The sequence below is a fragment of the Erithacus rubecula genome (assembly GCF_903797595.1).
Source record: "Erithacus rubecula genome assembly, contig: scaffold_1211_arrow_ctg1, whole genome shotgun sequence".
Classification (NCBI taxonomy): Eukaryota; Metazoa; Chordata; class Aves; order Passeriformes; family Muscicapidae; genus Erithacus; species Erithacus rubecula.
The window spans coordinates 7830-20850 of NW_027636191.1; the positions used below are offsets into that span (position 1 = coordinate 7830).

The 13021-nt window shown below is 49.6% G+C and overlaps 1 protein-coding gene across 1 annotated transcript; it reads left to right on the forward strand.

Moving 5' to 3' along the window:
• Nucleotides 1–1916: 1916 nt before the first annotated feature.
• LOC306815377 (uncharacterized protein) lies at nucleotides 1917–11642 on the forward strand (the record flags this gene model as incomplete). The annotated part of the gene is made up of 5 exons (XM_079331946.1): nucleotides 1917–2627; nucleotides 9807–10075; nucleotides 10307–10366; nucleotides 10941–11000; nucleotides 11590–11642. Coding segments are annotated over 5 exons (1153 nt in total), but the record flags the coding sequence as incomplete, so codon positions are not given.
• Between the last annotated feature and the right edge of the window lie 1379 nt (nucleotides 11643–13021).

The window sequence follows — 13021 nt, forward strand, 5'->3', positions numbered from 1 at the left end:
TTCTATTTTTTTATTTTTCTATTTTTGCATTTTTCTAATTTTCTATTCTTTTTTATTTTTCTATTTTTCTGTTTTTCTATTTTTCTATTATTCCATTTGTATTTTTGGGAGCTGCTGTTTATTTGTTTTGGGCTCTGATCTACTGAGGAATTTGCCTCAGTTTTCCTACAGAAACATCCCAGGTTTTTTGTTTTTGTTTTTCTTTTTTTTTTTTGGTTTCTCATTTTATCAGCAATTCCCTGTGGGAATGTGCAGCTCCCTGCACAGTGACCTTAAAAAGGTGATTTTCTTATTTTCTTTTTTTTTTCTTCTTCTTCTTTTTTAAGTCAATTGGGGCTTTTTTTAGGGCCAGTGGGGCTTTTTTAGGGCTTTTCTTTGGGCCACTGGACCTTTTTAGGGCTTTTTTTAGGGCCATTGGGGCATTTTTAGGGCTTTTTTAGGGCCATTGGGGCTTTTTTAGAGCGATTGGGGCTTTTTTAGGTCTTTCTTTAGAGTCATTGGGGCTTTTTTAGGGCCATTGGAGCTTTTTTTAGGGACATTTTTAGGGCCATTAGGGCATTTTTAGGGCCATTGGGGATTTTTTAGGGCTTTTTTTTAGGGTCATTGGAGCTTTTTTTTAGGGACATTTTTAGGGCCATTGGAGCTTTTTTTTAGGGACATTTTTAGGGCCATTAGGGACATTTTTAGGGCCATTGGGGATTTTTTAGGGCTTTTTTGGGGCCATTGGGGCTTTTTTAGGGCCATGGAGTGAAACAGCCTCCTAAAGCTCCTCTGGGGGCTGGTTGATTTTTGGGGGGCAGAACCAACATCCCTCCCTCGGTGCCACCTCAATCCTAATTTTGGCCGTGCCCTGATCGCGGGGGACACGCGGGGACACGCGGGGGAGGGGCAGGAGGTGACAGACCCACACCCCGCGGGAGTGGCAGGAAATGGGTTTTTAGGGTTTTTTTGTTCCATCCCAAATTGTTCCATGATTTTGTGTGTGGCTGTGGTGACAGCGATGTCCCCAATGGGGGAGCTGCCCTGCCTCAGTTTCCCTGCAGGGGAGAGCGGGGAGTGTCCTTGGGGGTGACAGAGAAATGTCACAGTGTCACCTCTCTGAGCATCTCGGGGGTGCAGGGTGGAGCAGGGACACCCCAAAAACAAGGATGGGGGTGACAAGGATGGAAATGTCACAGTGTCACCTCTCTCTGAGCATCTCGGGGGTGTGGGGTGGAGGGGACAGGGCTGGGGGTGACAGGATGGAATTGTCGGGGTGTCACACACAGGGCTGGGGTGACAGGATGGAATTGTCGGGGTGCCACACACCCCAAAACAGGAATGGGGGTGACAGGATGGAATTGTCGGGGTGTCACACACAGGGCTGGGGTGACAGGATGGGATTGTCGGGGTGTCACACACAGGGCTGGGGTGACAGGATGGAATTGTCGGGGTGTCACACACAGGGCTGGGGTGACAGGATGGAATTGTCGGGGTGTCACACACAGGGCTGGGGGTGACAAGATGGAAATGTCGGGGCGTCACACACAGGGCTGGGGTGACAGGATGGAATTGTCGGGGTGTCACACACAGGGATGGGGTGACAGGATGGAATTGTCGGGGTGTCACACACAGGGCTGGGGTGACAGGATGGGATTGTCGGGGTGTCACAGGGCTGGGGACAGCGGCGCTCCCGCGGAGGGCTGGCGGTGCCGGCTGCGGTCCGTACACCTTTAAAAGTCTCCTCACGTTGCGGCGCTGATTATCCATTAACCGAGGCGAGCTCGCTCCTTTCCTGGGGGCGGCGTTCGCACCAGCAGGGCGGGCGGGCGGGCTGGCTGCCTTCTCCCTCCCTCCTCCCTCCCTCCTCCCTCCCTCCTCCTCCTCCTCCTCTCCCCCCTCTCCCCCGCTCCCTCCTTATCAGCAATTCAGATTGCATGCAAATCCTGCTCGCTTTCTTCCAGCGAGCGCCCAGCGCTTCTCGCTGGGAGCCAAACCTCCTCCTCCTCCTGGGATTTTCCTCCTTCTCCCCTCCCCTCTCTGCCCTCCCTCCCTCCCTCCCTCCCTTCCCTCCCTCGTCTCTTTCTTTCCTCCTTTTCACCTCCTGGAACAAAAGTGGCCCTTTTGGCTGCGCCAGCGCTGCCTGCGAGCCGGGGCCGCTTTGTCTGAGCGCGGCTCCGGGACAGCGGCACCGGGCCACCAGCGGGCCACCACCGGCACCGGCACCGGGCCACCAGCGAGCCACCAGCGGCACCGCCACCGGGCCACCAGCGGCACCGCCACCGGGCCACCACCGGGCCACCAGCGGGCCACCACCGGCACCGCCACCGGGCCACCAGCGGGCCACCACCGGCACCGCCACTGGGCCACCACCGACACCGCCACCGGGCCACCAGCGGCACCGCCACCGGGCCACCAGCACCATGGGGCCAGCGCTGGCCGCCGGTGGCCGGGAGCTGCTGGCGCTGCTGGCTCTGGGAATGGCACTAGGCTCGGGTTTAGGCTCGGGTTTAGGCTCGGGACCGGGCTCGGCGAGCTGCCCCGAGCGGGAGCTGGAGCGCAGGGAGGAGGAGGCCAACGTGGTGCTGACGGGCACGGTGGAGGAGATCATGAACGTGGACCCGGTGCACCACACCTACTCCTGCAAGGTACAACCGCCCCTGGCCGGGAAACTCGCCCCGCGCCGGTTTTTGGGGTGGGATGGGAGGGTTTGGGATGAGGAGGGGCTGGGGGGGATCTCCAGAGGTTGCTTTTTATGGGCATTTCCCTCTTGCTTCGGCCGTGATGCGGAGCTGCCTCCCAACTTTCCGTGCCTGCTGACTGGAGCCGCATCTCGAGTTCCTGAGCTATTGTTTAACCACCGACCTGCCTCGGGCTCTGCGTTTGTTTTTTTTCTTTTTTTTATCTCCCCCCGAAGCGGAGAGACGCTGAAGTCCCGAGCAACCTGAAATCCCATCCGCCCGCTTGACAGAAAACGTGCCGGATGCCTTAACCCTTGCCGGGGCAGGATTCTGTCTTGCAAGGACACGCTTCTCCTCACCTTTTCCTCTTCTCCCCGTTCCCAAAAATCCTGCTTGTTTTCCTCCTCAAATCCTACTTTTTAAAAATATTCTTCTAACATTTTTTAAAAATTTATTTTATTTTTTTTTAATTTTATTTTTCTGCCTGCTGTTGATGCCCAGCAGAACCGGGAGAAGCGATACATTTCAATTTTTTATATTTTTTAAAACTTTTTAATTTTTTCCCGCGGTGTTCTGTAACATCCCCCCGAGCATCCTTTACCCCGCTGGCAGCGCCCCCAGACCCATCTGCACCCCAGGAGCTCGCAGCCCCTCCAGGCACCGTCTGTTTGCAGTGTCTGGCACATCCTGGGTGCTCCGCCGAGAATTAATGAGCTGCTGCCAGCAGCCAGGGGCACAGATGGATGTGGCCACCTGGGGCCGGCGCCAGGTTGCCACAGGAGGTGGCCCAGAGGTGCTGGTGGAGAGGTAGAAATGCCCCGGTGAGAAATAATTCAATTTTCTCACAGCGAGGTGTGAGTGGGGTGGAAAAAAAAAAACATCTTGCAGCAGAAGGGCAGGACAGGGGATGGGGAAAAAAACTGGGATGGGGGAAAGGAAACTGGGATGGGGGGAAAAAACTGGAATAGGGGAAAAAAAACTGGGATGGGGGAAAGGAAACTGGGATGGGGGAAAGGAAACTGGGATGGGGGGAAAAAACTGGAATAGGGGAAAAAAAACTGGGATGGGGGAAAGGAAACTGGGATGGGGGGAAAAAACTGGAATAGGGGAAAAAAAAAACTGGGATGGGGGAAAGGAAACTGGGATGGGGGGAAAAAACTGGGATGGGGGAAAACTAGGATGAGGAAGAGCTGGGATGGCAGAAACAGCTGGCAAGGGGAAAAGCTTGGGATGGGAAAAATGCTGGGATTGAGGAAAACTGGGATATGAGAAAAGATGCTGGGATGGGGAGCAAAAAACTGGGATGTGAGAAATGGGATGGGGAAAATAAGGTGGAATGGGGAAAAGCTGGGATTGAAAAAAATGGGATTGGGGACAAAAAATGGGATTAGGGAAAAACTGAGATGGAAAAAACTGGGAATAGGGAAAAAGTGGGATGTGAAAAGCTGCCTGCTCAGCAGCTCTGCCTTTGCAAGGTGCAATCCCAGAGCAGGATTTTGGAACGGGGCTGCCCCTGGTGCTTCCTGTGAATCTGAAATTCCTTAAATTGGGAAGGGAATCTCTCCCCTGCCTTTCCCTGGGCACTGCCCGGAGGGGTTTGTGCTGCTTGCTCTGGAGTTTGGGATTTTTGTGCTCCTGCCAATCCCTGGTCTGGAAAGAGCTCAGGAGGGTCAGGATGGGCTCCTGAGAGATCAGGAGCTGGAGGGCTGGAAAAGTGAAAGCAGGAAATTTCCCATCCCATTGATCCCATTGATTCCATTAGATCCCATTGATTCCATCCCATTGATCCCATTGGATCCCACTGATCCCATCCCATTAATCCCATTGATCCCACTGATCCCATCCCACTGATCCCATTGATCCCACTGATCCCATTATCCCATTGATCCCATTTTCCCACTGATCCCACTGATCCCATTGATCCCAGTATCCCACTGATCCCACTGATCCCATTGATCCCACTGATCCCATTGATCCCACTGATCCCATCCCATTGATCCCACTGATCCCATTGATCCCACTGATCCCATCCCACTGATCCCATTGATCCCACTGATCCCATCCCACTGATCCCACTGATCCCACTGATCCCACTGATCCCATTGATCCCACTGATCCCATTGATCCCACTGATCCCATCCCACTGATCCCATTGATCCCATCCCACTGATCCCATTGATCCCACTGATCCCATTGATCCCACGGATCCCACGGATCCCATCCCACTGATCCCATCTCACTGATCCCATCCCTGCTGTCACATTCAGGAATTTTCCTGTCCCTTTCCCTGCCCATCCCGTCTCATTTTTAGTGGCGTTTCCTGGTCTTTTTGCAGGAAAAAAAAGGAAGTTTTGGGATGGGATTTGGGTTGTCCCGAGGATCTGGGAGCAGAGGAATCTCCTGTCACTGCAGAGACCTGGGGATGTGCAGCTCTGCAGCAGCTCTTGGCTTTTTGCCCTCCTCAGATCTCCCATAATCTTGGAATTCTCTGCATTTTGCTCGGCCAACCCTGTCGTTTATTTATTTTTATTTATTATTATTTTTTTTAAACCAAACATCTCAATTCCAACAGCAATTTTGGATTAAACCTGACCCCCTTCCTCCTGCTGTCGCTGGGAGAGAAATCCAAAATTCCTGAAGAAATTCCTGCCCCCCCAAAATTCCCGCAGAGCGCGCGGTTATCTCCTTCTTCCTTATCAGCACCAGCGGAAAGGGAGTTCCCACACCCAAAATCCCGAATATTCCCGGAGCTGGGTGGTCCGGGAGGGGATCGGGCACGTGGGGAATTTGTGAATTCCTCTCTGGGGCATTGTTCTTCTCAAACCCTCCCAGCTGAGCGTGCGATAGGCAGAGATAAGCCGGGAGAAATGTGAAATTAATCTTAAATAAACACCACGAAATAGCTGCTGGGGGAAAGGAGGAGCGGCCTGACAGAATTCCCAAAAAAAAACCCAAAAAACCAAAAAACAAAAAAAAAAAACCCAAAAAAGGGGCTGCTGTTATTTTTCCAAAGGGATTTGACATTCCTGGTGCAGTTTTTGATTTTTTTTTTCTCTGTGCTGGCATTGTCCCTTCCTGCTCCGACCCCCTGAAGCGCTTTTTTTCTGCTCTGTCCCCATGTTTAGGAAAGTAGCTGCTATTTATAGGATAAATCCAGGTTCTAGGAGTGCAGTAGGAAGTGTGGGAAAGGATGTGGATCCTGTTTTCCTGACAACAGAGCATTTTTTTTAATTTTTTTTTTTTTCTGGGAATTTTTTGGTGGTAATTACTGAGTTCTGAGGAATGGCACAGAGAGAAAAAAAAAAAAAAAAAGGGAGAGGGAAGGGTTGGAAGCAGAGCTGGTTCTGGCTTTTATATAAAATTCCCAAAATTTTGGTGCTTCCCACCCTGAGTGACAGCTCTTCCTGAGGGGACCCTCACCTGTCCTTAAAACCCAAACCTGCCGTTTCCCGCAGGATTATCCCCGTCCAGGTGGGACGCACCTCCCTTGACATGCCAGAAAACCCTTTCAATTCCTCAGATTTTTTCATTTTCTATTCCCCTCCTTTAAAACAACACTTCAAACTCTCCCCCTCTCCTTTTCTGCCGAACTTTAAAAACTCCTTCAAATCCATCATTTCCCATAAAACCCGAGCTCTCCAAAGCAGATTCCTCTCCCAAGGCGGGTTTTTTCTCCCTCTCCCTTCCTCCTCTGGCCCATCCTCGCTGCCGCCGGTGAGTCAGCGGTGACAAAGTCTTAATTGCGCGGCGCTGATGAATGGGATGCCCCGCAGGTAATTGCCGGGCTTTGCTCCTCGCACATCCATTCATTAGGGTGGGGAGGAGGCCGCTGGACTCTGATGTTTCTCTGGCCTTCCATCTGCTGCAGAGCTGAGGGAGAATTGAAGAATTCACTTTTCAAATTATTTTTTAAAATTATTTTTTCACCTCCCCATCCCAAAACCCGGAGCTGTATAAACGCGCCTTTCAGCGCCAGCCTCGGGCTGTGTTTTCTGCCGCTGAAGTTTGTTTTATTTTTTATTTTTTCCCCTGTTTTCCTCCTTTGTCTGGCTGGGTTTTCACCCCGGATTGCTGCCCCGGGGCTGAGCAGCAGCGGGAGGTGCGGGCGCGGCTGCGGGAAGGTGTCCGGGCTTGACTGCGGGCGGAGAGCGGCTCCAGCCCGGGGAGCAGCACGGGGGGCGCCGGGGGGCTCGGGGCTGGGGCGGCAGGGGGGGTTTGGGGGCTCAGGAGGGGTTTGGGGGCTCAGGAGGGGTTTGGGGGCTCAGGAGGGATTTGGGGCTGGGGCAGCAGGAGAGGTTTGGGAGCTCAGGAGGGGTTTGGGAGCTCAGGAGGGGTTTGGGGGCTCAGGAGGGGTTTGGGATCTCAGGAGGGGTTTAGGGGCTCAGGAGGGATTTGGGGGCTCAGGAGGGATTTGGGGGCGCAGGAGGGATTTGGGGTTGGAGCAGCAGGAGGGGTTTGGGATATCGGGGTCCTGGAGGAACAGCAGGAGGGGTTTGGGGGCTCAGGAGGGGTTTGGGGGCTCAGGAGGGGTTTGGGATATCGGGGCTGTGGAGGAACAGCAGGAGGGTTTTAGGGGCTCAGGGGAGGTTTAGGGGCTCAGGAGGGATTTGGGGGCTCAGGAGGGATTTGGGGTTGGAGCAGCAGGAGGGGTTTGGGATATCGGGGTCCTGGAGGAGCAGCAGGAGGGGTTTGGGGGCTCAGCAGGGGTTTAGGGGCTCAGGAGGGGTTTGGGGGCAGCAGGAGAGGGTTTGGGATCTTGGGGTCCTGGAGGAGCAGCAGAAAGGGTTTGGGGGCTCAGGGTTGTGGGGCTGGAGGAACAGGAGGGGTTTGGGATCTTGGGGTCCTGGAGGAGCAGCAGGGGGGGTTTGGGATCTCAGGAGAGGTTTGGGATCTCAGGAGAGGTTTGGGATCTCAGGAGGGGTTTGGGATCTCAGGAAGGGTTTGGGATCTCAGGAAGGGTTTGGGAGCTCAGGAGGGGTTTGGGATCTCAGGAGGGGTTTGGGAGCTCAGGAGGGGTTTGGGATCTCAGGAGGGGTTTGGGATTCAGGAGGGGTTTGGGATCTCAGGAGGGGTTTGGGATCTCAGGAGGGGTTTGGGATTCAGGTGTTTGGTTAAATTAAAAAACTAAAATAAACTGCAGGCAAAACCCATGCTCTCCCTTTTGGGGTGGATTTTGGGTGGGGAGGAGCAGAATCCAATTTTATCCCTGCACAAAAATCCCACCTGGGCATCGCTGGGAAATCCCAAAATCTGCTGATCTCCATCCCAAACCTGTCCTGGCACAACTCCAGCTGTTCCTTCAGGCCCAGGAGTCAGAGCTGCCCCTCCTGAGGAGCCTCTCTGATCCCAGAAATTCCTCAGGAAGTGCCAATCCTGCCCTTCCTCCCCCCCAGGGAGGAGGAGGATGAGTACGAGTGTGAGCAGGGATTTTATTTTATTTAAACCTGAACAGATTCAGGGGAGATTTTTCCCCTCCCTGGTGGAATTTGGGGTTTAACCACTCATCCCACACACCCTGCTGGGAGCTGGGTTTGTGCTGAGGGATGAAGGAGGAGAGAAAACCTCAGAGCAGCCTTTAAAAACTTTAAAACTTAACTTTAAAACCTTAAAAATTTTAACTTAATTTCAAAACTTTAATCCCTGTCCCTGCCCAGCAACTCAAATTCAGACTGTGCAGCAAGCAACAATAATTCCAGCAATTTTGGAATATAATTCCAGGTTTTGGAGCTTTGGGTGACCCAGCTGGGGGACCCCAGTTTGGTGCTGGAGGATAAAACCCAGCCTGGCTGGGCTGGGCTGGGCTGGGCTGAGCTCTGCACGCCCGGGAGCAGCTGAGGAATTTTTGGAGCTGTTCACACCTGGGGCTCAGGTATGCAGCCCAGCAGGACAGGCTGCAGCTGCTGGGGGGAGAATTTGGGTAATTTATTGCTTTTTTTTTGGGTAGCTCTGAGCTCAAACCTCCCTAAACCTCGTGTCCTCCTCCACATGAGGAGAAGCAGCAGAGATAAACTCGGTTTTTAAACTAAATTTGTGCCTGCAGGGAACGGGCAGTGCTGGGTTTATTTGGATTTTTTTTTTTTTTTTTTAGATTTGGATTTTTTTTCCCTTTTCCTGCTCTGGCCCCTGGCCTGTGGCTGCTGTGGCCACTGGGAATGTGGGAATGACCCCATTCCTGTCCTCCCAGCCCTGCCAGGGACACCCTGGAGGAGTTTTTGGCTCAAGCTCAGCGTGAGCTTTGAAGCCTCTTTGGTCGGGGTTGAGATTCTGGAGTTCAGGCTGCAAAAAAAAAAAAAAAAAAAAAAAGGGAACAAAGGAAGGAAAAAAAGGAAAAATTGTCAGGGCCACCAAGGGAGGGGAAAGAGGAGCCCAAAGACAGAAACAGGAGCCCAAGGAAGGAAGGAAGGAAGGAAGGAAGGAAGGAAGGGAGTCCAGAGATAGAAAAGAGAAGCCCAGAGAGGGAAAAGAGCCCAGAAAAGGGAAAAGAGAAGAAGGAAGGAAAGGAAGGAAAAGTGTAAGAAGGAAAATAGGAACCCAGGAGGGAAAGGAGGCCAGAGAAGGGAAATAGGAGCCCAGGGAGAGAAAAGAGAAGAAGGAAGGAAAGGAAAGGAAGGAAAAATAGAAGATGGAAAATGAGAGCCCAGAGAGGGAAAAGAGAAGAAGGAAAGGAAGGAAAAATGGGAGATGGAAAATGGGAGCCCAGAGAGGGAAAAGAGGAAGTCAGAGATAGAAAAGAGGAGTCCAGGAAGGAAAAGTGGAGCCCAGGGAGAGAAAAGAGAAGGAAGGAAATGAAAGGAAGGAAAAATGGGAGATGGAAAATGAGACCTCAGAGAGGGAAAAGAGAAGAAGGAAGGAAATGAAAGGAAGGAAAAATGGAAGATGGAAAATGAGACCTCCGAGAGGGAAAAGAGAAGAAGGAAGGAAATGAAAGGAAGGAAAAATGGAAGATGGAAAATGAGAGCTCAGAGAGGGAAAAGAGGAGCCCAGGAAGGAAAAGAGGAGCCCAGGGAGTAAAACAAGAACCCAGAGAGGAAAAAAAACCCCAAAATAAAACCAGAGAACCCCAACACCCCAAATCCCAACACCCCAAACCCCAAAATAAAACCAGATAACCGCAAACCCATCCCTGACCTCTCCCCTCCCCCGCAGGTGCGTGTCTGGCGCTACCTGAAGGGCAAGGACATCGTGACCCAGGAGATCCTGCAGGACGGGGGCAACAAGGTGGTGATCGGGGGCTTCGGGGACCCCCTGATCTGCGACAACCAGGTGGCCACGGGGGACACGCGGATCTTCTTCCTGAACCCGGCGCCGCGCGCGCTCTGGCCGGCGCAGCGCAGCGAGCTGATGCTCAACTCCAGCCTGATGCGCATCACGCTGCGCAACCTGGAGGAGGTGGAGCACTGTGTGCAAGGTCAGGGGTTAACAGGCCTTTTCCCTTTTTTTCCCTGTTTTTTTCCCATTTTTTTCCTGTTTTTTCCTGTTTTTTCCCATTTTTTTCCCGTTTTTTTCATGTTTTTCCCCCTGTCTCTCTCCCATCTCTTTCCCATTTTTTCCCTGTTTTTTCCCTGGGTCTTTTGCTGGGTTTTCCTGCTGTTTTCCTGTTGGTTTTTTGGGGTTTTTTAATGGGTTTTTTGTGAGCTCAACTCCAGCCTGATGCGCATCACGCTGCGCAACCTGGAGGAGGTGGAGCACTGTGTGCAAGGTCAGGGGTTAACAGGCCTTTTCCCTCTTTTTCCCTGTTTTTTTCCTGTTTTTTTCCCATTTTTTCCTGTTTTTTTCCTGGTTTTTTCCTGTTTTTCCTGTTTGTTTCCTGTTTATTTCCTGTTTATTTCATGTTTTTCCTGTTTGTTTCCTGTTTATTTCCTGTTTATTTCCTGTTTATTTCCTTTTTCCTGTTTATTTCCTGCTTATTTCCTCTTTAATTCCTGTTAATTTCATGTTTATTCCCTGTTTTTCCAGTTTATTTCCCATTTATTTCCTGTTTATTTCCCATTTATTTCCTGTTTATTTCCCATTTATTTCCTGTTTATTTCCTGTTTTCCTGTTTATTTAATGGATTTATTTTGTGGGTTTTTTGGTGTTTTTTCCCTATTTTTCCCCCCCATTTTTCCTGTCCCCCCCCCCTTTTTTTCCTCTACTTTTTCCCCTTTTCCTCCCGTTTTTTCCCTGTCTCTTTCCCATTTTCTCCCTGGGTTTTTTGGTGGTTTTTGGGGGTTTTTGAGGAGTTTGTTTGCCTGGTGTTTCTTGGGTTTTTTAATGGGTTTTTTGTGAGCTCAACTCCAGCCTGATGCGCATCACGCTGCGCAACCTGGAGGAGGTGGAGCACTGTGTGCAAGGTCAGGGGTTAACAGGGCTTTTCCCTTTTTTTCCCTGTTTTTTTCCCATTTTTTTTCCTGTTTTTTTCTGTTTTTTCCCATTTTTTCCTGTTTTTTTCCCATTTTTTTCATGTTTTTTTCATGTTTTTCCCCCCGTCTCTCTCCCATCTCTTTCCCATTTTTTCCCTGTTTTTTCCCTGGGTCTTTTGATGGGCTTTCCTGCTGTTTTCCTGTTGGTTTTTTTGGGGTTTTTTAATGGGTTTTTTGTGAGCTCAACTCCAGCCTGATGCGCATCACGCTGCGCAACCTGGAGGAGGTGGAGCACTGTGTGCAAGGTCAGGGGTTAACAGGGCTTTTCCCTGTTTTTTTCCTGTTTTTTTCCCATTTTTTTCCTGTTTTTTCCTGTTTTTTCCTGTTTTTTTCCCATTTTTTTCCCATTTTTTCCCATTTTTTTCCCGTTTTTTTCATGTTTTTTTCATGTTTTTCCCCCTGTCTCTCTCCTATCTCTTTCCCATTTTTTCCCTGTTTTTTCCCTGGGTCTTTTGATGGGTTTTCCTGCTGTTTTCCTGTTGGTTTTTTGGGGTTTTTTAATGGGTTTTTTGTGAGCTCAACTCCAGCCTGATGCGCATCACGCTGCGCAACCTGGAGGAGGTGGAGCACTGTGTGCAAGGTCAGGGGTTAACAGGGCTTTTCCCTTTTTTTCCCTGTTTTTTTCCTGTTTTTTTCCCTTTTTTTTTCCTGTTTTTTTCCTGTTTTTTTCCCCATTTTCCCTGGTTTTTCCTGTTTTTTCTGTTTATTTCCCATTTATTTCCCGTTTATTTCCCGTTTATTTCCTGTTTATTTCCTGTTTATTTCATGTTTTTCATGCTTATTTCCTGCTTATTTCCTGCTTATTTCCTGTTTAATTCCTGTTTATTTCATGTTTATTCCCTGTTTTTTCTCATTTATTTCCTGTTTATTTCCCATTTATTTCCTGGATTTTTCGTGTTTTTTCCTGGTATTTTCTTCTGTTTATTTCATCTTTTTTTGTGGGTTTTTTCCCTGTTTATTTCATGATTTTTTTTTCCTATTTCCCCCCGATTTTTCCTGTTCCCCCCCCTTTTTTCCTCTATTTTTTCCCCTGTTTTTTTCCCGTCTCTTTCCCTTTTTTTCCCCTGGGGTTTTTCCTGGAGTTTTATGGGGTTTTTGTCTTCCTGCTGTTTTCTTTGGCTTGTTATGGAAGTTTTTTTTTTTGTGGGGTGTCCTAGTATCTCCCTCATCTTTTCCTGGGACTTTTGTGGGGTTTGCCTGATGTCTTCTGGTGTTCTCTTGGTTTTTCGGTTTTTTTTTGTTTTGTTTTTTTTGTTTTGTTTTGTTTTTGGGGTTTTTTTTGTGAGGTTTAATGGGTTTTATGGAGTTTTTGTGGGGGTTTTGTGGGGTTTTCCTGAGGTTTTCCTGGGGTTTGTTGCTGTCCTGCAGCTCTGGGTGTGTTTGGGGTTGGTCTGTGAATTCCTGGGCTCACTGAGGGAGGGTCGAGGGGATTTGGGATCATCCTGCAGTTCTCTGTGTGGATTTGGGGTGGTGACACTGATTTTGGGGTCTGTGGGTGATGGACAATGACCCCAAACCCCTTTTTTATTTGGGAATTCCATCAGTAACAATGACCCAAACTCCTTTTATAATTTGGGAATTCCAAGAGGAACAATGACCCCAAATCCCTTTTTTATTTGGGAATTCCACCAGTAACAATGACCCAAACTCCTTTTATAATTTGGGAATTCCAAGAGGAACAATGACCTCAAAGCCCTTTTTAATTGGGAATTCCATCAGGAAAAATGACCCAAAACTCCTTTTATAATTTGGGAATTCCAAGAGGAACAATGACCCAAAACTCCTTTTTTATTTGGGAATTCTGACAGGGACAATGACCCCACTCTTGGCTCAGCAGCTGTGAGCAGGGTTTGAGAGAAATAATTTATTTTATTTTATTTTATTTTATTTTATTTTATTTTATTTTATTTTATTTTATTTTATTTTATTTTATTTTATTTTATTTTATTTTATTTTATT